The following is a 21,248-nucleotide window of genomic DNA, read 5'->3' as shown; positions in this document are numbered from 1 at the left end:
GTCGTTGCTGTCTGTGTTGTTGACTCACCTGTTTATTCATTAGAATGTAGATGAGAGGGTTGATGACAGTGCTGCTCTTTGCCAATAGTGAAGGCACCACACTGGCCACAGGACTTATAATGCCTGGAGGGCCAAATGTTGCCATCATGGCCACGACACCGTACGGCATCCAGCACAGCAGGTAGCAGGCTGCCGTGGTCAGAACCATGAACAGTATGTGGTACTCTCTCTTCCGGGCTGCATTCTTACGGATCTTACCTACCTGCAAATTGATGTTGTGAGGAGATAATGGAAAAAGAAAAAAGTTCAAACCGAGCTATTTTGTTATATCAAAGTGTGAAAATTGCGTTTTGATAGAGCATAATGGACTGCAATTTAAAATAATTGCAATCAAATTCAGCCCTTCCAAGGCTAAATTATCACACACACATACACACGGACATACACACACACGGATCAAGCAATGCCAATATTTCTTACAGATGCAAAGTCTTGCCAAATTTGGCTTAGGAACCTTTTGATTAGTTGTGAGGTTATAATAGTTATTAAATACTTTGAACAAATATAATTGCAACAACTTTTTTGAGGCCTGTATCCCAGGGTCTCTCAGGTGGCTGGGAAGTGCCTGAGGCCACTCTTTTGTCGAACCAACCCTACATCGGCTGGCTCAGAAGCTGGTCTTTGACTGCTCAGTGGGTGCGACACATAGATTTTCAAACCCAAGCCCAATATTGTGTCAACCCTTGTCTAAGGCAGCTTGGTGTTGAGAAATCAACATCCGCATTTGCTGTCATTTTATCATTTTAACCTTCTCCAGGCAGATGTTGCAGATTTGCGACAGCCAAATATCAGATTTTTCCTGCAACTACAACTTAATTTGAGCCTGAGAGGGTTAAGGAGCTGCAGATATGAGGCTTATTAATCAGCCAATGGCAGTTCAGAACTAGTAGCATCATTAATGGATTATCTGGGAGAGTAACAGCTGTATTGAGTTTACAAAATTTATGGGTGAATAGAATGAGTTTCTAATTTTTTACAAATTGAAAACTGAATTTCAAATGAGCTTTTTAACGTTTGCAAAGACAGAGTTGATTATTGCTTTACTAACACAGCAGGTTTACAGCTACCCCAAGATACATTGTTTTTTTTTCATGATAAGCCTTATTCTACCGAATTAGGATAGGGGATCTGTTTGACAAATGGAGGTTTTCCTATGTGGCTCAGTTATTGAATGTTGGACTTCCATAATGAAACTAGCTGTGCAAAATAATAATGGAGCCTCAATGAGTATCCTCATAATTTTATTCTACTTCTCAAAAAAAAAGCTCCATGCTGATGTTTTATGAGTGAAGTATACATCCTTCATCTTATCACTAGTGAAATAAGGGCCTGATGGATGTTTGGGATGAAGTGTCTGCCTGTTTGGTTTAAAGACACATTTTCCAACTCTCTATTTCCACTGGTTCAATGTTGCTGATAGGAAGTCAGTATCATCTTATATCATTTGTCATCTATGATCACCCTTTTGCTTTTTTTAACCTGCAAACATGATGGGTTTTAGAGATTGACATAGGGACATATTATGTCCCCCTTTTCCCGCTGACGACTTGAGAGTGAGGGACCCATTAACCCTTTCTATTGATTTAAATTACTATTGATTATATGGCCAGGCCATCATTAAAAATGTAATATAAAACAGAACACAGTTATACAGTCTGTATTTAAAAAACAGAATGCAGAACTCATTCTTATAAACATTATTAATCTCCCCTGCTGTGTCTGTCAATATTACAACATATTTATTTAATATACCACATACTATCCCTGAGTCTTTTTAAATAAACACCTTCTCTAAATCTCCAAGGCAAATTAAAAAATGGTTTGGTTGTCACAAGATCTAATAGCTCCACTAAGCTTTTGTAAAAAGTCAGAAAATGTGACATTGACTGGGAAAAATACAAGCACAATTGTAGTGGCACTACCACCACCCATCCCATGCATTCTTGAGCATGAAATTACCCTTCACTACCCTTACTTACATTTTTTTTTCTTTGTAGACCTTTAAAACAGACAGTATTAGCCAGGTAAGCTTTTAAGAATAACATCAGATGCTGTTGATAAATGAGATGGAAAACTTATTTCACCAGTCCAGTAATGTTTTTTGTAATGCATGAAATGAAACCTGATGTGATGATGATATAAGGTAAAACCTTGGAAACTCAGATATATATTGTGTGTCACTAATCTTCAGTAAGGCTACAGTAAATCAGAGGCACGCACATCAGGGTTCAACAGCAGTTCAGATAAAATGGCCAGAAGCTTAAACATATGGCTGATCCAAAGTGTAACCTCTGGCTACTTAACAGATGGGGAAGCTTCATTGAGTGGGGGAATTTATGGAAAGGAAGAGCGCACCTAAGAAATTCCATAAGGTATAAAAATCCAATCCTGTTATTTAAACGGTAATTAAGGCACAGAATTTGAATGCAGCAGCAAAAACCTTGGTCATCAGGCACATTCAACGACTTGCTCTTTATCTGCTCTAACCACAGTTCTATAAATATCAGAACAACAAAACAAAAGGTAGCTATCACACTGGTAATAGATCTTTTTTTTTTCCAAGGGTCTTCTTGGGGTGGGCGACAGTCATGGTTTTACAAACTGGTTTCAGTTCAAGGGAATGCTCCTGAAAGGTTATCTTCATCACGTACAAACAAATTGCAAGTGCATTTATCTTTAAAATGTTTAAAAGCAGTGAAAAAAATAGTAAAGAAGTCACCTTAATAAACATCACTTCTTCCAAAGAGTGATTAAGTGATTGAGGCAACCCAATTTAGCTAATTCAGTAACTGTGCCTGAAGGACGCTGCAACCAGTGTCTTTTGTGAGAATTGTCGCTTCCCACTTGGGAGCCATTTAAAGTGAGGAGGAGGATTTATAAAGGAAATGTATAGATAGAACACGTCTCTCAAGGACAGAAAAAATGGTCCTACAAGGACTGGTTATGAAATACAGTACAGTGTTTGCGTTCCGTAAGGGATTCTGCTGACAATCTTTATTTGGAGTAAAAACTATGCTGTCAATTGTTGGATTGGCTAAAAATTAGTCAAGAAATAAGGATATGTCTGAATGGTTATGGCTTTGTCACACCAGCTGATCTTTTATGACACACAATTCCATATTAATCCCCTGGTCAGCTACACCTCCCCTCAGAGAGATGAATACAAATCACCGGACTGAAAAAGATGGACTTTACTTTAGGAAAAACAAGCACCTTTTGCATAGAAGGCAAAGGAAAGGAACATTTTTATTTATCTAACCTGAATGTGCGGAAAACTGACAACATCTGGCCAGCAAGACAATACAAAAATGATGAGCTTGTAAATGGCAGAACAGCCAGAACCAATAAAATAACTAACTTGGAAAGACAATTTAAAAAAATCCATATTAGTCTGAAACTGAGGACTCATCTGTAGTTCTGATCCAGACAAGAACAGAGGCCCAGGAAATTCCTACTGATCCTGCCGATCAGCGGATATATGTACACTTCATATTATTTAGTGTTTTATTGTTTTCAAACAAGATGTTGCATGCACAACATTTTTGATTTTGTCACAGTATGGATAGCAGCATCTGTTTTAGCTGCAGCTAACTGATTGATGCCTTGGGCAGATGCTGGGAATAGCCCAGTCTGCTGGAGAGGCATGCGTGCAGTTAGTTTAAGTTAGTATGTAGTATCTAGTTCCTGCTGTGACATGGAGCCGATAACTCCTAGGACTGGGCTAAAGCAGGAGCAGGCACCGCTACTGAATTTATGACAATATAGATATGGGCAATATGTAGGTACATTCAATAACAGACTTTAAATCTGTCCTCTTTTTCAATGTAGATACTTTAGTTCTGGTGTTTAGGAAATTCTTGGTCATCAAGCAACTTTTCAACGTTTGGATCATAGAATGTTACATTTCACCCTTGCAAATGACAATTAATGGCACCAAATAAATAAATATTAGTCCCTGACTTCACCAAATGACTGATTATGTTGCAGAGACTTACCAGTACTTCTATCTATGTCTTATCGACTATGCCAAAGCAGGGGGGGAGGAATTGAGAAGTCTGTAGAGTTATCATATATACGGTATATCATTCATTTTCTATAGCCCATATACTGCAGTCAGGTTGCTAAAGGGCTTGAGTTTATCCCAGCTGTCATTGGACGAGCACAGGATTCACCCTGGACCGGTCGCCTGTCGATCACATGGCCACCCTCTCACTTACACCTCTAGATAATTTTTTGTTATCCATTAATCTACTCCATGTTTTTTGGATTGTGGCAGAAAACCAGAAGAAACCCATGCAGACATGGAGAGAATGTGCGATTTCCACACAGTATGCCCCCCGGAAGGAATCCAACCAGGGATCTACTAGCAGTGAGGAGGAATGAAAACTATTGCACCACCGTGCCACCCTTATCCATGTAGATCATGTAAATTCAATCAAAAATATTTGCAACCTCTGTAAACTTGTCAATGAATGTCTTAGAGACATTCATCTTCCTCAAATAGTAACAAGACAGCTGGCTCTGTTATGACAACCTTTAATTTGACCATCCTCCATCTCCAGTTACCCACCAACACCTGAAGTTACTGATGTGGATTCTGCCTTTCCAATGATCAAATTTGTGGACCCCAAGGGAAGTTGTCTTTGGAAACACTGTCATTCTGACTGAGAACATCTTGGTAAAAAGATTCTCTTGTGTCACAATATTTCTTTTACTTTCCTGTAATAGATATCGCATTGATTTATATACTGTCATACAAATATCTTGCTGTTCTGAAAGTGTCATTGTTGTCACACCTCATCTCATTTGTCACCCTGTCTGAGGTCTATAAGTGCCACATGTCAGATGGATGTGTAGCATGCTGTGATTTAATTTATATATATATATATATGTGTGTGTGTGTGTGTGTGTGCGTGTGCGTGTGTGTGTTTATGTATGTGTGTGTGTATGTATGTGTGTATGTATATGAACACCACCACAAAATGTACCACTATGACTCAAAGTCACATTTTGTACAGAAATGACACAATGGGCAGCACGAGGTACAGGACATACCCAGACATAGTCGGATGTCTAAGGTCAGTAATGGTGGTGCTTTATGATGTGTACCACCAAGGTTAAGTTAGATTTACTCACAACAACACAAAAAAAACATTCTGGCAAACTGGATAAGTATTTTATCAACTGATGGTTCAGTTCTGCATTTGCAAATGGTCACCGCCAGATAATTTCTCGACGAGGAAATTCAGGCTTTGATTAGCATTCACTGGAGGGAGCAGTGAGTGCTCATAATTTGCTTTTGCTTTTGCTTTTGCTCATAATTTAATAATACATTTTGGAAACTTAAAAAAACTGTATTATTCTCCAAATTTTGAATTTCTGGGTTGAGCTTCTTGCTGCAACATTTCTGTTTTTGAACTTAAATAATTAGACATTCTATTGACTTTTTTGGCTTATTTTTCAGTTTTCCCATCTACTCTCCAAAAAAATTACTTGCGCAAATACATACATCAACTCACCTGTTTTACTGCCCATAGCAGCCTGCTGTAGCAGTAGATCATCACCAGGACAGGAAGACCCAGGCAGAATGTGAAGAGGCAGATGATGTAGGCGTGTGACTGGGCAGTTTTGACAGTCCAGGACACAGAGCAGCTTGTACCTGCCCCCTCTATGTCATAGCTACTCCAGCCCAGCAAGGGGGGCACCGTCCAGAACAAGGAATATAGCCAGGAGCCTCCAACGGCAAGCAGGGGCTTTCGGTAGTTTGGCCCTCGATTGTTGTATACAGTCAGAGTGCTGTAGCGGTCGTATGAGAGGATCACTAGAGAAATCAGGGACACAATACCTGTGAAACCAGAGGAAGATTGGTTGATAAAAGGTTTTTGCAATTTAGGAAAGAATAAATCAATTATTAGAGTATTTTCATGTGAAAATGACAAAGAAATTGTTAGAAGATTGGTAAGTATTATGTCATGGTATTGGGAACAGGTAATTAGAGGTAGGGTCAGGTGATATACCAGGGGGTGACTGGATTTGATTTCATGGCTGTTGTGACAAAAAGCTGAGGTGGTTATGGTTTTAACTTTGTCTGCATGCAAAGTTAAGGAAATATAACAAATGAAAACACATTAGAGATAAACAGAGCAGGGAAAGGACCCACCCTTGGGCAGTCACTTTTCCAAAGGCAATTTCTAGGCTACAACTTCACATCAAATGTTTAAGTAGAGAGGGCACAGGGTTATTTATTGGCTAAGTAACTACTACAACTAAGGGATTTATAAACATCTGAAAACAACATGAAAACACCCAAACATTTTTTTTACATTTTCTACAGTAGAAAAGAAACTCCCTTTTTTTTCACTAAACACAGCGTGACATAGTTGTTGTATAAAAGCTGCCTTTCAGGAATAATAAGCGAAGCTCTCTCATGCAGTGCACCAAATAACTTTAAACCAAGTTTGTGAGAGGAGACCCAGAGAGACACATGCAAAACAAAAGGAGAATCATGTAAACTAAAGGATTAACCTCTTTTCTCACAATGAGGACTAGGTGAATCAGCTGGATGTATAAATACATGTCAACCCTGGTGTGAACATTAAACATTCACACTCCCATTCCGCCCCTTGAGTCTTCCCTTTTGTGTGTTAGAGTCTGTTAGTAAATCAGGATAAAACTGCGATCAAAAACTGTATATGTGGGCTTTTTAAGGAACTGCATTGATGTTGTATACAGGCGCTATTTCTCCTTTCAATCATCTGCAGTGCTTTGAAAACTCTACTAACTTCAGGGCAAAACCTGAAAACCCACCTGAAATGAAAATGTCAGATAATTTAAACGGTTACATTTATACGTTGCCTTTGGGCCATCAATCTTACAGTTCATAAACTGAAGCTATGTAACTGCAGAGTGAACCCTGAACAATAATAAAACAGGGTTTACCTGCAGTGTCTTGCTGTTTGCCCTCAAGCTAAGGATTAAACAGTCAGAGCAAATATATTGGCAAAGTGGACTGGATCTATTCCGTGTTGTAATGAAATGTCTTACACGAGGATTAAAATGCTGAAAGAAAATATATATCTAAAAGTAAACACAACTGATAAATATCCCATTGGCTCGGAAAGTAGTTTTCAAGCTGAAATAAATGAAATACTGAGAACAGTATTCTATTTACTGGCACTCCATGTTCTTCAACCCTCATTTACAGCACCTGAGTGATGAATGTGTATGTACCTTCTTTATTAAGTTACATTGGTAAAACGTCACTAGCGCCTCTAAAGCAGCACTTAAAGAGGTAATGATTCTTTTTCATGACATGTCACAGAACTGACTTCAAACGCAGTTTGAACATTTTCTCAGCCAAACTTGCTCACTCAACTAAAATGTTATAAAACAGACTCTGCCACTTCTGACTTTCAAAATACTTCTGTCTTTGAACAAAAATTTTGAACTTTCATTCAATCAACAGTAATGTGGACTTGGTATGTATAACCAGTATAACTGAGTCATTACAGTGTAAGTTCATTTCATTGTCAGTACTACATAAAATTCTCGGAAGAGTAATGTTTCCGGTATTGATTAGTTGTTCTAATTAATTGATTTTATCCGTCTGCGTGGGGATTTATGGTGTGTGTGTGTGTGTGGCTGTAGAAATCTTTCTCACAGCAGATATGATGACATTTTATTATGGGAAATAGTGGCAGATAACATGAGCAATAGATCTAGATCATACAGTTGTCTTCTATTAGCAATGATAATGGACCCGCTGGATTATTTACTGTGAAAGTGAAGTATTTTCCCACCTCTCCTATCAGTATGAACATTTTTCTCATTCATGATATTTCAAATTTGTCCTCTGCAAATTAAGCCTCAAGCTGAACTCATTTGTTGTCAACAGCAGTGGAATCTTAGTTTTTTGGGGTCCAAGCAAATCTTTTTATGTCTCCGCTCACGCCACATGTTGCAGGAGGCATTGTGTATATCTCTCGCCCTCCTTATTCACGTGGACCGAATACCTTTGCTTCAAATTACTTTTAAGTCACTGCTGACGTTGAGCTATACTGAAGAGTAAATCAATAAAATAGTCTTGCTCAAAGATCTAGACAACTGCGAATGCATAAACGCAAAGTTTTTCATTTTTCTAAAATACACGTATAACTCCAATTTAAAATCAAGAAACGTCCTATTGCATGTTTCCTTTTTTTTTTTTTTTTTTTGCTTTTGCAACATTTTAGAGGCTGGAAGATGACAATGGCATTGAAGAAAAGACAGGAAGCAGAGCTGGAGGTAGCATAGGCAAAGGTGTTTCGGTTCTCTTTGGGAGTAAGAAGGATAGATAGGATCATGACATCTAACAACACATGTTACATGTTAAGGAGATAAAGTCAGATTGAAGTGGTTGAATATATTTGTAGAGGGAGGCAATCAGGAGGCCAAGAGGAAGACCAAGGAGGGGATTTATGGATGTAGTGAAAAAAGACATGTACTGAGTTGGGGTGAGAGAAGAGGATACAGAAAATAGGGTTAGATGGAGGAAGCTGATTTGCTGACCCGGGACCAGCCGAAACAAAAAGAAGATATTTTGGATATAAAGTTACATTCTCTTAACTTCCATTTCCTGACAGAAGCTAGAGGTGTCCATTTTGTCCACAGAGCTTAAAGAGAGTGATGTTGCACCAAATGATGTGGCCCTTGATCAGTCCCCTCTACTTTAATATAATTACAGTCTTTAAATGGGAAACAAAATAGTCCTCCAAAAAACCACTGCTGTCACACATGTATAGAATAATGATAAGATCCATTTTTCTCCCAAGAAAGACAATTCCAACCTGTCAGTAATTTCTGCGTTACATACATCACAAAATTTAAGCAAAGACAAGCATGAATGCAAATCAAAAGATGAATCTGCATGTCATATGATTCTTGTGCTGAATTGAGTTCTGATTTATCCAGAAGAGAATCAACCAAATACGCATTCATGATAATGTCATTTTATCATTAGGTTTGTCTAAAAGGCAAGTTCCATGATATAAAACAGTCTGACAGTATAAGCTAAAGAAGAGAAATAGTGACCAGAATGTTCAACTTCCAAATATAGAAGCAACTCTTGACAAACATCTTTGCCATGACTGTCAGATATGGTTATTTTTATAAAGAGCTAACTTATCCCCATATAAATACCTCAAACTTTCAAAGTTTCTACTGCTGTTTAATCTTCACTGGAGCTTTTAATCCTTTCAACATTCTCCATACTTACAGTTTCACAAGATTATTAGCACATGTAATTACATTAACCAGAGCTACAGATACCCACTGAAAGAAAATAATGCTCTAAAGAGTTCAAAATACCCAATTCTATCAACATCAAGAAATTTAGCATTCAATGATGTGTAATAACTATGTCTATTGCGAATCTCTGATCATTTGAAAAACTGAAAACCAGGTTGGCAGAATATTTGAACCATGAAAAGTGTCTCCTTTTACCGAAAACGTTGTTAAATTCCACACGTGTCACTAATTCTGTGATATTTTGTTTGTAGTGAAAGTGAACCCGTAACTGTTTCCCTTGAACTAACCACTTTAAAATATATGTGGCAAAAAGTAGACATATACTGTTTGGATTTTAGATAAATTCCCACAAAAAAAAAAAAATTTAGATTTAAAGCTGCACATGCATAATTTTGGATACACTAACCTGATGCCCAACCTAAAAGAAGGTTTACCCATTGAACAAATTTTGATTAAGTAACTGTTAAATTTCATTATTACAAATGATAAGGAAAAAGTACAGGTGAAAAGCAAAGGCTGCAAGGAGATTAGTCACTGTTGACTATGAACACTAGATTAAGAGGTCAGGGAACTCTGACACTGAAAGTTGAAATTCTCTTTCCATTCATCAATACCCTGTTGGGAATGGATGTCAAAAAAAGAAGAAAAAATGCAGAAATGTTTGTATCTGAGAGAAACTACTCACAGAGACCTTGCAATGCACCTGCTGCTGTGAATGTTTAATAGGTGCATATCTGCTGTGTGTCAATAAACTATGGCTAAGGCCAGAGTGGCATGATAGATAACAAGAATGTTTATTGAGTGATACTTAGTGCATGTAAACATTAACAGATAGTAAATCATTGGTGTTAAATCTATCAGTTCATATTAGGAAACTCAGCTGTCTCGTCACATATTCATACTTTATTATAGATTGTTGGCCATCAGTGTAGGAAAATCCCGTGTCCAGGGAGGGACCTGATGACAGTTGATGCTGCGTCCCTCTGGTTATTGACTGTAAGATAGAAAAGCCTCCTCTGAATTTATGTTGAAAGGCTAGAAAGTTGGAAGCAGTGCAACATTAGTATGCTGTTTTGTTTCCCAACCGGAGTTGGGATGTCTTGGATAACTCAACAAGCAGAAAAAAGGATTTTAAAAAAATGTTCATCCAGTGAAATTTCTCTTATATGATGCTTTTTTAGAATTATATCAGTGGAATTCATGTGGGAGAACAAACAGCTCATATATGAACATATATGATTTAGATCTTTATAAAAAAAATTTTCCCACTGTCCATGTATCACGGACAGAGGGAACAGTTTGTGGATATAAGTCATAACACTGAGTATATTGCAGTTATCCAACAGATTTACAGTAAGGCCGGAGGTCCACACTTACTCCGCACCCTCCGCATGAGGGTGGGCCAGATTTTATTGTTGCTTTGGTTCATTTTGGTATTGATCCATACCAGTCTTTTGCAGAGATGAATGTAATCTCAGGTTTATTTGTTGTAGATTGTCAGTAAAATTCACTTGTGGTTCTTTATATATCCCAAGTTGTGGGCCCTGACTGGTGTAGATGGGTTAGCCTATGGACACACATGCTGCAGTCATTCCGAATTGTCAGATAAACAAACCTTCTAGACCGTGAGAGGAGACCAGAGCATCAACACAAACCTTGTCCTACATATACAGATATGAAGTCTGTTTGAGGAGCCGTATGTCAGCTGACTCATTCTACTCCTGCAGAAGCTTCACTGCTCAGTGTAAATGTCACTGTGCGGGAATATAATACATAAGGAATGAGTGTAATGAGATCATTCCCGAAAAAGGCATGTCTCTCTGTAATTCCAGGTATTTTGCAAGCAAAAGGCAGCAAAAAAAAAAGATGTATTCATGTATAGTATACTTTTAGGAATTATTGGAAAGATAATAACCAGAAGAATCTCACATGATGTGCGATGGTCATGTGGAGAGAAGCCTACTGTGATGAACCTTTGCCTGATGAATGTTATCTGACATCACATTAATGCACCTGCTGTTCTGAAAATACCATTCTTTCAATCAAAACAACTGTCTGGATGGAATTTAATATCAGCTAAGCAATGCGTGGACATTGATGCTTGACAAGAATGCGTACATTTCCGCAACAACAGAGCATTTATGGGAATCTTACACCTTAATGTATATTCCCTTCTATGAAGAGAAATCTACTTTTTTACCGATGTCATGGTTATGCCATGCAGCGCTCAGTGGTTCCAATGATTGGCTATTACAATGCTTTTATAACTCAACTTTGCGTCTTTGATGAAAAATTTTGACAGCAATTTTGACGTTGAGTCATCAGGTGTTACTCATTACATTTACCGCAAATTTGTTCCCGCACAGTAAAGAGGTCTCACTAGCTTTGTAATTAGACCCGTGATCACCGGCTATTATATTCAAAAATATCTGTTATAGAAATAGGCCTGTGAGACTAGTGCTGTGGGGACCATTTACATCCAGGAACTCTCTCATTATTTGAATGCAGAAACACCAACATTTATATCAGTAATAGTCATCTTGTTTTATCCATTTGGGCGATGACAGAATAACTGCTCTGTTTTAAAATAAGACTAACAGAGAAAAAGAATAACATGAACAATGGATGAACACGATGCGTGTGTAATTTATTTGACAATGGTGAATACCAAATGTCTATAATAGGCGAAATTATGGACAGTGGTGATATATGGGCTTTGCTCAAGACAGCAGGAGATGTTAAATAGATTTCCAGGAATTCAAATTCATGTAGTCCCTTTGGTAGCAAACAATTTGACCTATCAAAGCAGGAAAAAGCGAAGAGGGAATTTATGTTAATAATGGTCACTGCACCCAGGTTAGCTGTAGTATGCTCAGTCCTTTATTATAATCAAAGCTCACTAAATTAAACAATATTCATTGTTAATCTTCAAACATGTGCATTTCTGTATGTGACAGGTCAAAATATCTGTTCTGTAAAAAGCCTCATCAACAAACAAGTCGAAGTTTACGGCACATAAACTCCGTAAAGTGAGGAAATAAAAATGCATTATAGACGCATTTCTGTGGACTGTAAACTGAAAATTATGTTTTTATATCTGGTTAATTCAAAGGTAACCCACAGGAACCATGTTTGAAGGTAGAGGTTGTGAAAGCATACACCAAATCAGGCTTGAAGATGTTGTGCCCAGCGGACAAACAGTATTTAATCACATACATATATATATCCCATTATACCAACCCCATAGAATCAGCTTCTATTCATTTGCTATTTCAGATTTAGAATTTGAAAGCACTGTGGCCATTCTTTGTCTTTTTAACTGATTATGAAGTACAGGCAATATCTATTGCACGGAGTGAGAAGAGTGTTGGACAATGTCTTTTGGTAGAAAAAGGGTAAAGGAAACTATGATAAAGGAAAAAAACAAGTACCTGTTCTTATTCATAGTATTTCTACCTGATTCCTTTCTAAATTATGCGCATGATAGAACTCTTATTTTCTTTATGAGTTTTGAGATAGTTTGGTCAATTGGGAGATGATAAATTAGTATGGTAATTATCCCATATAATGGTGAAAATCATCATAACTGGCTTGCAATGTTGAAAACAAAGTTAGTTCATTTAACAGGAAATATTATGGAATCAATTAGGATATCACCACTTGAGCATCCCTGTGTTTTTTTAATAAAAGAAAACCTTTTTAAATTCAGTTCCTATTGCATTAATGACATGCAAAAAATATAAAAGTTTTAAACTACAAATGAAACATGGTTATGCGTCGTTAGATCAATACAACAACCCGTGCTGTTTCGTCTCTTTCCGACAATAGAATGGGCTATTTTTTTATCAAGGCATGTTGCTCCATTTAGCAGTTCAATGAGAGAACATCTGTGTCTGATGTACAAAAATAAAAAAAAGAGTGTTCTTCCACTAATTATCTCTTTATTTTATTCAGTGTTATTGTAGCTAGCGCCGTTGGATTGCCTCAAAATGATGAGACTTGATTCACACCAATATAAAAATATTGTCTATTCATCAAGGCACATCTGCAAAAAATGACTTCAGTAATTTTAAGATGCCTTCCATAATTTAAATTCTTATTGTACCCCTTCTAGAGTGTCCAAACGATTGATTTTACACTACCATTTTTGCCTGCAGCTTGACAATACAGAGGAAATTGTTTTGGGGTTTTTGTCCCTTATTTTGCTCTTTGTAATTCACCTTTGCGGGCAGTGTGAGGCAGGCGGTTAGAACTAGTCCTTTGGACTGAATATTCCTGTTTCAATTCCCCGCTCCTCCTAGTGTGTCAACGTGTTGTTAAGCAAGACACTGAAAGAAGCACAATAAAATGAAAAAAAAAATTAAAATATAATTTTACATGTGAACAACAACTGATTTACTGATTTACTGATTTACTATTTACTTATATACTAACATATTATTTTATAATCAAGGAAATTAATTACTTAAGAACAAAAATTATCTGGATGTCTCAAATAAACCTGTGTGTGACAGTGCATCAACATGGATGTTTTGGTTATTCTTAGCTGCCATAGCAACCAAGGTCAAAGCTTTGAGTGTCTAGTTTGTCGCCAAGAGGAGAAGAGAGATAATATACTGAGGCTCATTAGGCCATCATCCAAAATGTACTTTACAATTCAAACGAGAATGCTGTTGATAGATTAAGAGAAACTTGCCAAGCATCTTTTAACAGGCCCCAATTATGTCACATATCTATATATGTATACCTTTCTTTCAGTAATTCATTTTTGTGATAAAAAATAATAACGGTAAATGCTAAACACACAAACATGCATGAAACAATTTGGTAGCGATGTTCAATTTCAAAATTTATAATGTGCAATTCTACCTTAGAACAAGAGCAATATTAACTCATGCTTGGAGCAGATCTCTGATAGTATCTGTTTCATCTTTGCCCCATACACACTTATACTGTCTGATAAAAAGCACTGTCCGGTCTTTGGCAAAAATTTCTACTCTTGGACATATCGCTATTGCTGTACATATCTATATCCTAAGGTTTAGGTTTTGCTCTATTCTATTCTATTCTATTCTATTCTATTCTATTCTATTCTATTCTATTCTATTCTATTCTATTCTATTCTTTATCATCATTATGAGTTGGGATATTGGCAGAATCTGTAGATGGTTGGGTTTGGAGATGGCCAGTTGAAAGCTCCACTGACACACAGCATATAAACTCTCCATCTAGCTTGACATCTTGATTCCCATCATTTTCATTCTTGTCAAACCATTCAGTGACCCCTTGTTCCCGATGAAGATGCGCATGATCATCTCAGAGGCAAAAACCAAGCAAGCAGGCCTGTCCTTTGCGGCCAGCTTGCTGGTAATATGGTGAAGGGTGACTCATCTGACCATATCATCTAATTCCAGAGCAATTCTCTTGCACATGTGCAATCAGCTTTTTCAGTGAAGGGTTGCAGCTTTGTATCTTTTCCTTGTAATTATTGATGGGCTGCTCCATCGTCTCTTGCCACCTTTAGCCCTAATCCTTCTGAAGTCAGCTTTTTATTTCTTTGGTCTTTTAGGGGTTCAGGACCCAGTAATTGCGCTTTAAACACGTGGCCAGGTGTTCTACTGCGAGCTTGTAAGCCTTCCTGTTGTTGTTTTGGAATTGTTCCATTTGTTTTATCTGTAAATTTCAATTTAGAGTCTGGGCAGCAGTCTAGGGTACACTTATGGATGGGGAGGATGTACAACAATGGACTAGTGGGGGAATGTAGGGCTGAATGTAGGGTGCTGGCTATCACATCCCCTGCGAGGCAGTTTGCTTGATTTACAAACCGATGCTTATCCAGGTGGGATGATCGATCTGATTTTTCATTTTCTTGAAGCACCTCAACACTAATGGCGTTAAAGCCACTTGGCTCATCACATCCTATGTCAGGTGAGATGAGCCAAGTGGCTTGGGTTCTATGATGATGGTAGAGGACTTTCAAGCAGGAAGGTAAAGCGGGATGTCCTAATGAAAGGTTAATTAAAACTGCCAGCTGGTCTGTGCGTGCTTTCAGAACCCAGCTGCACACTCCATCTGGGCCTACAGATTTGGATTTGTTCATCTTCATCAAGGTGGTCCTTACTTGGTGGTGCTGTAGGATTAGTAAGGGCTCACTTGTGGGTAGAACATCTGGTACGTTGGTGTCTTCACACAGAATCTGAGGTATAATCTCTGTTAGTGCCCTGACCCTGTCTGCATTCTGCAAGGCTCATTGTTGTTAAACTTTTGTGCCTGTGCTAAGTCTCACTGTTGCCCCTCTAAAACTCCTGGAGATGTGTGCTATACAACTGGTGGTCCTGCTGTCTGAAAGCTGCATCCTTTGTTAATTCTCTCACCTTGTTTTTGATCCATGGCTTGATAGATGGGTGAGTGTGTGGAAGACGGATATCCCTAAATGGAAACCAAGGTTCAACATCATCCACTGTGTGGTTTAAACTTGTTCACCCCTCTCAGCAACACAAAAATGACATAAATTGGCTTTTAGGAGCCACATCCTGCGGATGTACTCCTGTTCTATTTGGCTCTACTAGCCAGTCATAGGAGAGTCAGTGATACCAGGTCCACCCGACCAGCCCTTTGTCTCAGAGACAGTTTCTATTTTATTTGATTAATTTCTTGACTAACCAAACTTAAAATTCCATGCTGCAATTTACTTAACACAATGTTTTTTATTTATTTATTTTTCAAATTTCTCACTTATTTTACGAAACAATTTTGTTTTTCTTGTCTACTAACAATCTTTTGCATTTTTCACCTTCCAATAATTCACCGAGAATTGACCCGATTCAACAAATGAGGGACTTCAGATAGCAGACACTTGAAAAATCAAAGCAGGATAAACATCGAAGAATTAATCAAAGTAATGACGCTAGATGTGGCTGCACTGGATACTTTTTTATGTAGATGTTGCCAGTTAACCAGACATCAATCAAACAAATTCTGTGAAAGGTTAACACTTTTTAAATTAATTTTTTAGTTAGTTTTAGTTTTAGTTAGATTTTTGGTTATTTTTTTAATTACCCGGTAGTTGATTTTTTACACCTCCTGACAGGAAACAAGTACAGCAAATCAAAAGGGAAATGTGTTTTCCATGAAATTAAGGGTTTGGGTTCTCACTTACCCTTTTCATAAAATTTGCTTTCCTCCCTTTCAGAAGGTTAGCACAGTCGTCCCAACAAGACGCTGCTCCTTAGCTGCCTTCTGGTTATGGTGCACCCATTGGTTAAATGCAGAGGTCAGATTTTGCTGTTGTTGTACTCTTTGTATAACTGTATGTGACAATAAAGGATTTTTTTTTTCTTTTCCAAAATAATGATGATGATGATGTTATACATTTATTTATTTATTGCCGAACTAAAATAATTTTCAGCATTATTAGGTGGTGTTCAGAAAAACGCATAAACCAATTCTGATTATATTGCCAATGGTTAGATATATGAATGTAAAGTATCTGGTAAACGTGTTTTTCTGAATGGTCTTTGTTCAAGGATAGTTATTATTTTAATGTAAGTGTAACCAACATCTCACCAAACCTGTCAAATAACAGTATTAGGTTTGGATTAAAAAAAAAAAAAAATTTTGGCATATGTTTTCAGTCAGCCTTGTCCATTAACCTTTGGGTTTGAACAGATTTGGTTTTGAACCATTGGGTTCACGCTGGTGATTGATTGTTTGTATCCATTGTGCATCTAAATATAGAAACAATTAGAAAGACTGCATGTCAGAAACAAAGGAACACGAGAAGACCGAGACATTCAGTGTAATGTCAAAACAATTTCCACACTACAATCTAAAACACATCGACAAAATTAACTAGAAGGACGAAAGTTACAGCTATACAGCCACAACACCTACCTTCCAAACCCAGCATCTAAGGGCCTTCAAATAGTGCATGCTAGATTAGAAATAATCTGCCACCATGTTTCTTTAAATAATCCTCAGCAACCTGTTCTACATCATGAACACCAGTGTAACAACGTAACTTGTAGCTGCTATTCTGCCAGCACTGGCTTTGCTGCATTTGGATAACTTTATTCTAAGACCTATCAAGGACGCAAATTAACTGCTAAAATGTTTCATATGATGTAACTTCTGTTGTTCTAAACTGAGCTATTCCACTTTAGTGCCTCCATTCTGAAGTCATCACAGCATACATGAGTTCAAGTGGATGCATTACATATATATGATAAATTACTTTGCATGACGTACTATTTTTGTCCTGAATTGAGCCATCAAACCACTGTACCAGGCAAAACATGCATTACTGATTTGACTGAAGGATTAAAACTAAAAAGCAGCTTCTCTCAAGTACTATTGTATAATAATTTAGGAACAACAGTTTATTTAACAGGAACAATTGCTCCAATATTATATTCAAAAATGACACACTTTTCTGAGAACCAGCTACTGTTTGATAACAAGACACCTTCAATTTAGGTGTTCTTGACAGCCTCCTTTTTAAAAACTGGAATGACTCACTTTTAGTGAAGGCTTGTTATCTGTGAGTTTCTGCTATACCCATTAAACTCATCATACAGAGTGTTCTCGATCTCTCTGACTTCAGTGTCAGATAATGTCCACAAACATCAATGGATAGCCTTGAAATTCTCTGTCAAAATCCTTGTCAGAGAAGTCAAATTTCTCAGAAAACTTACTTTTAAATCTTTCTGATGAATCATGTTTTTTCCTGTGAGCCCACATGAATGTGATTTCCAGTATCCTTTTGGGACTTAAGTATAAGTAAAAATTATGTATGCCTGCTTGAAAAACTTTTTATGAGTCAAGACTTATCAAACCTAAGGTATAGACTTGCTGTTTAGATATAAGTTGTGATTTGACTGTGCAAAACATATGAAAAGGCTACCTAAAGTTTCAAAAAATAAACCAAAATTATATGTCCCATTGCCAATTTTTAGTTTGCCCTCAATACAAGTTATCACATAAGGTTTTTAGAAATGTTTTTATTAAAGCCTTCTGTGAGGAATGCTGATAAGAAAAGACCTTGTGAAGTAACAGTTGAAAACCATTTGGTTGTCAAATCCTACACCTGGAGATCACTTCACAAAATGAATGCTGTACCATCACCCACTTAGACAGAGTAATAAGTGCACTGCATGAATGCGTTTTGAAAGAACACAACAACTGATTTCTGAGACCCTGAAAATGTCTACTTCAGCTCAGGAAACAAGCTCCTATCATTTCTATTAAGAAAAAGTGAATTGATCTGATTTAAAACAAGCATAATGGTCCGTAAAGTAAATTCACTCAGAGAAGCATGAGATATTATCCAAATTGTACACATCTGTGGCCCAAGTTTCTGTGAAGCATCATCTACTGTGCCGTTTTCAGTGCGATTTCCACAGTATATGTACAATAAAATAAGACCAAAATAATCTCAAATCAGTACATCTGCTTTAAGTCCCACATACTTTTCACAATTAGGGCAGTAAACACCCAGATTGTCATTGAATATTGACATTACCTAATATTATATGGACCAGGACCAGGACTGGTGAATGTCTCTTGAAAGCAGAATGATGCTGCATGCGTCACTATTCTGCTCCCCTCTGGGTCCACTTTCGTTATTGTTTGGCTGGTTTGGAGGAGTATACTGAAAACCCAATTGTCGTATCCACAATTGTTCCCTCAGCCATCATTGCAAGTCAGTGTCCTTGGTCCAAAAGTTCCAGAGCGGTGCTATCATAATCAAGGCTACATTAATCCAATCTTAAGCCAATGACGTAGAAAAACAACACATAAGCTCAAGCTGTTGTGACGCCTCCAGAAACATATGGTGCCATTTTTCCAGCTCTCTCTTGACATGCTGATGCTGCTATGCCTCAGTGGAAACAGAAGCTCCCACAGGTAGGTGCCGTTTTAGCACTGATTATTCTTCACCAAACATCATGCAAGATACGAGCACGAGTTAGGTTCTCTTAGCGGGGAGTGATTGTATTCAGGAGATTACACGGGAGCTCTGGAATATTCCCCGAGATTAAAGTAATCATGAGAGTAGGATTTGGTTTAAGCAGGTGAGTTGAACGTAGTTGGATCAGTGTGGTGGCGGTGCAAATTGTTCAACATTAAGTGGATGATAAGCAGTCTTCACTTATTATTTCCCAGTATTTGAGACATATTTTTCAAAAAATTAAATATACAATTTACGGGCCGTAATTTAGCTCTTCTATAATATGATAACAGAAAATACATGTCCTCATTGAAGAAATAACTTTGGCAGTGATTGAAGAAAAAAGAATACAAGGACTATTATTACTAAATGCCAGCTCAACAAAAAAGTCACCTCATTTATACCCACTGTTTTCAAAATCATGTGCACGCATTTTTTTTTGAGATATTGACTGAATCCACAAAATTGCTCTAATTCATGTATCTCTGCCAGTAGACCCTCTTATTTTTTACATTCAGTGTCTCGTGGTGGGAATATGTGATCTTCTAATCACCATGCTGACATACAAAATTGATGTGCTGACTGTGTTTTGTACCCACAGGCTGGTGATCTTGTCAGATTCTCAATGTTGGATACTTTAGTCAATACAATTAGCACTCAGGTCGTCACAGCCCAATGTGAACCCAAGAGATTGTCTTATACAGTTTCATTTGTCTGCAGAATGATTCTAGAAATGCTCACACTCAAGACGATGTACTTTGTTAGTTCCTCTTCTTTCACTTTCGGTTTTTCCTTTCAGGGGTCGCCACAGCCAATCAGCCTCCTCCATCTAACCCTATTCTAGGTATCTTCTTGTCTCCCACACTAACTTCATGTCATCTTTCATTACATCCATTAAGCATCTCTTAGGTTAGGCCCTAACCCAAGAGACCCTCGGGTAAGGGTTAGGCAGTTTCAACCCCAGTATCATTCTACTGAATTATTCACTATCCCACCTCTGTACATGACTGGACCATCTCAGTCTGGCCTCTCTCACCTTATCTCAAAAACACTAACACGTCCCTCTGATAGACTCATTCCAGATCCTAACCATCATCGACGATTCCAAAGATAACCTCAACATCTTCATCTCTGCCAACTCCAGCTACACTTCCTGTCTTAGCTTCCTGTCTTAAACCATACAGCATCGCTCGTTTCAGAACTGTCTGGCACACCTTTCCTTTCATCCTGGCTGATATTCTTCTATCACACATTACCCAAGACACTTTTCTCCACTTGTTCCAACCTGCTTGAACTGATTTCTTGACCTCTTTTGCACACTCTTCAATGCTCTGAACTGTTGACTCAAAGTATTTAAAGTCATCCACCTTCATCTCCACTCCCTGTAGCCTCATCATTTCACTTGGGTCCCTCTCCTTGATACCTGCTTTGACAAACATTCATCATTAGTTGATATAGAAAAAAATGTCGTTAAATCAGATGCTGAGTAACTACGTTACACAGAAAAATCAATTTCTGTAAAAATGTGGCAATCGAGTCCATAGAGATTGAAGTGACTCTCAAAAATGAAAGGCAGTGTCCCATTTAATCGTGCCAAAGGTTTTCAAAAATCTGGAGTGGTTAATCTGTCAAAGCACTTTAAACACTGAAATGACAAGATGCTTTTTTGATGCCAATTTTTTGTGCATTTGTGAGTACTCAGAATCTGACATCTGAATAGAGTCAGTTTGAGAGTGAAGGACAGCTAAATGATGCAAAAGAAAGATTTAAGATTTTATAAGAAATATCGAAGACAATTCAAAAAAGCGACATCTTTTTCTCTTGGAATTTCTTCGCAGGTAAAAGGAAGGCCACGGATAAAAACAAAAGATTCAAAATAATTGGGCATAAAGTCTGCTAGTGATTAGATGTGAACAAACAAAAGAAATAATGGGGCGTTGAAGGGCGAGACGTTTGA

At 37.6% G+C, this 21,248-nt stretch overlaps 1 protein-coding gene across 1 annotated transcript in view; it reads right to left on the bottom strand.

Annotated features, from left to right (window-relative positions):
• tmtops2b (teleost multiple tissue opsin 2b) overlaps positions 1-21,248 on the bottom strand; it is a 33,633-nt gene that overhangs the window by 8,794 nt on the left and 3,591 nt on the right. The window contains exons 2-3 of the mRNA XM_086145136.1: positions 5,580-5,905; positions 29-262 (exon numbers count right to left, since the gene is read on the bottom strand). Of these exons, the coding sequence (XP_086001262.1) occupies positions 29-262; positions 5,580-5,905 (560 nt within the window). The remainder of the gene's footprint in view (positions 1-28; positions 263-5,579; positions 5,906-21,248) is intronic.

Source organism: Fistularia commersonii, chromosome 4, assembly GCF_037954325.1.
Source record: "Fistularia commersonii isolate RoL2024-O1a breed Wild chromosome 4, RoL_Fcom_v1.0, whole genome shotgun sequence".
Taxonomy (NCBI): domain Eukaryota; kingdom Metazoa; phylum Chordata; class Actinopteri; order Syngnathiformes; family Fistulariidae; genus Fistularia; species Fistularia commersonii.
This window is presented reverse-complemented; position numbering and strand designations above follow the sequence as displayed.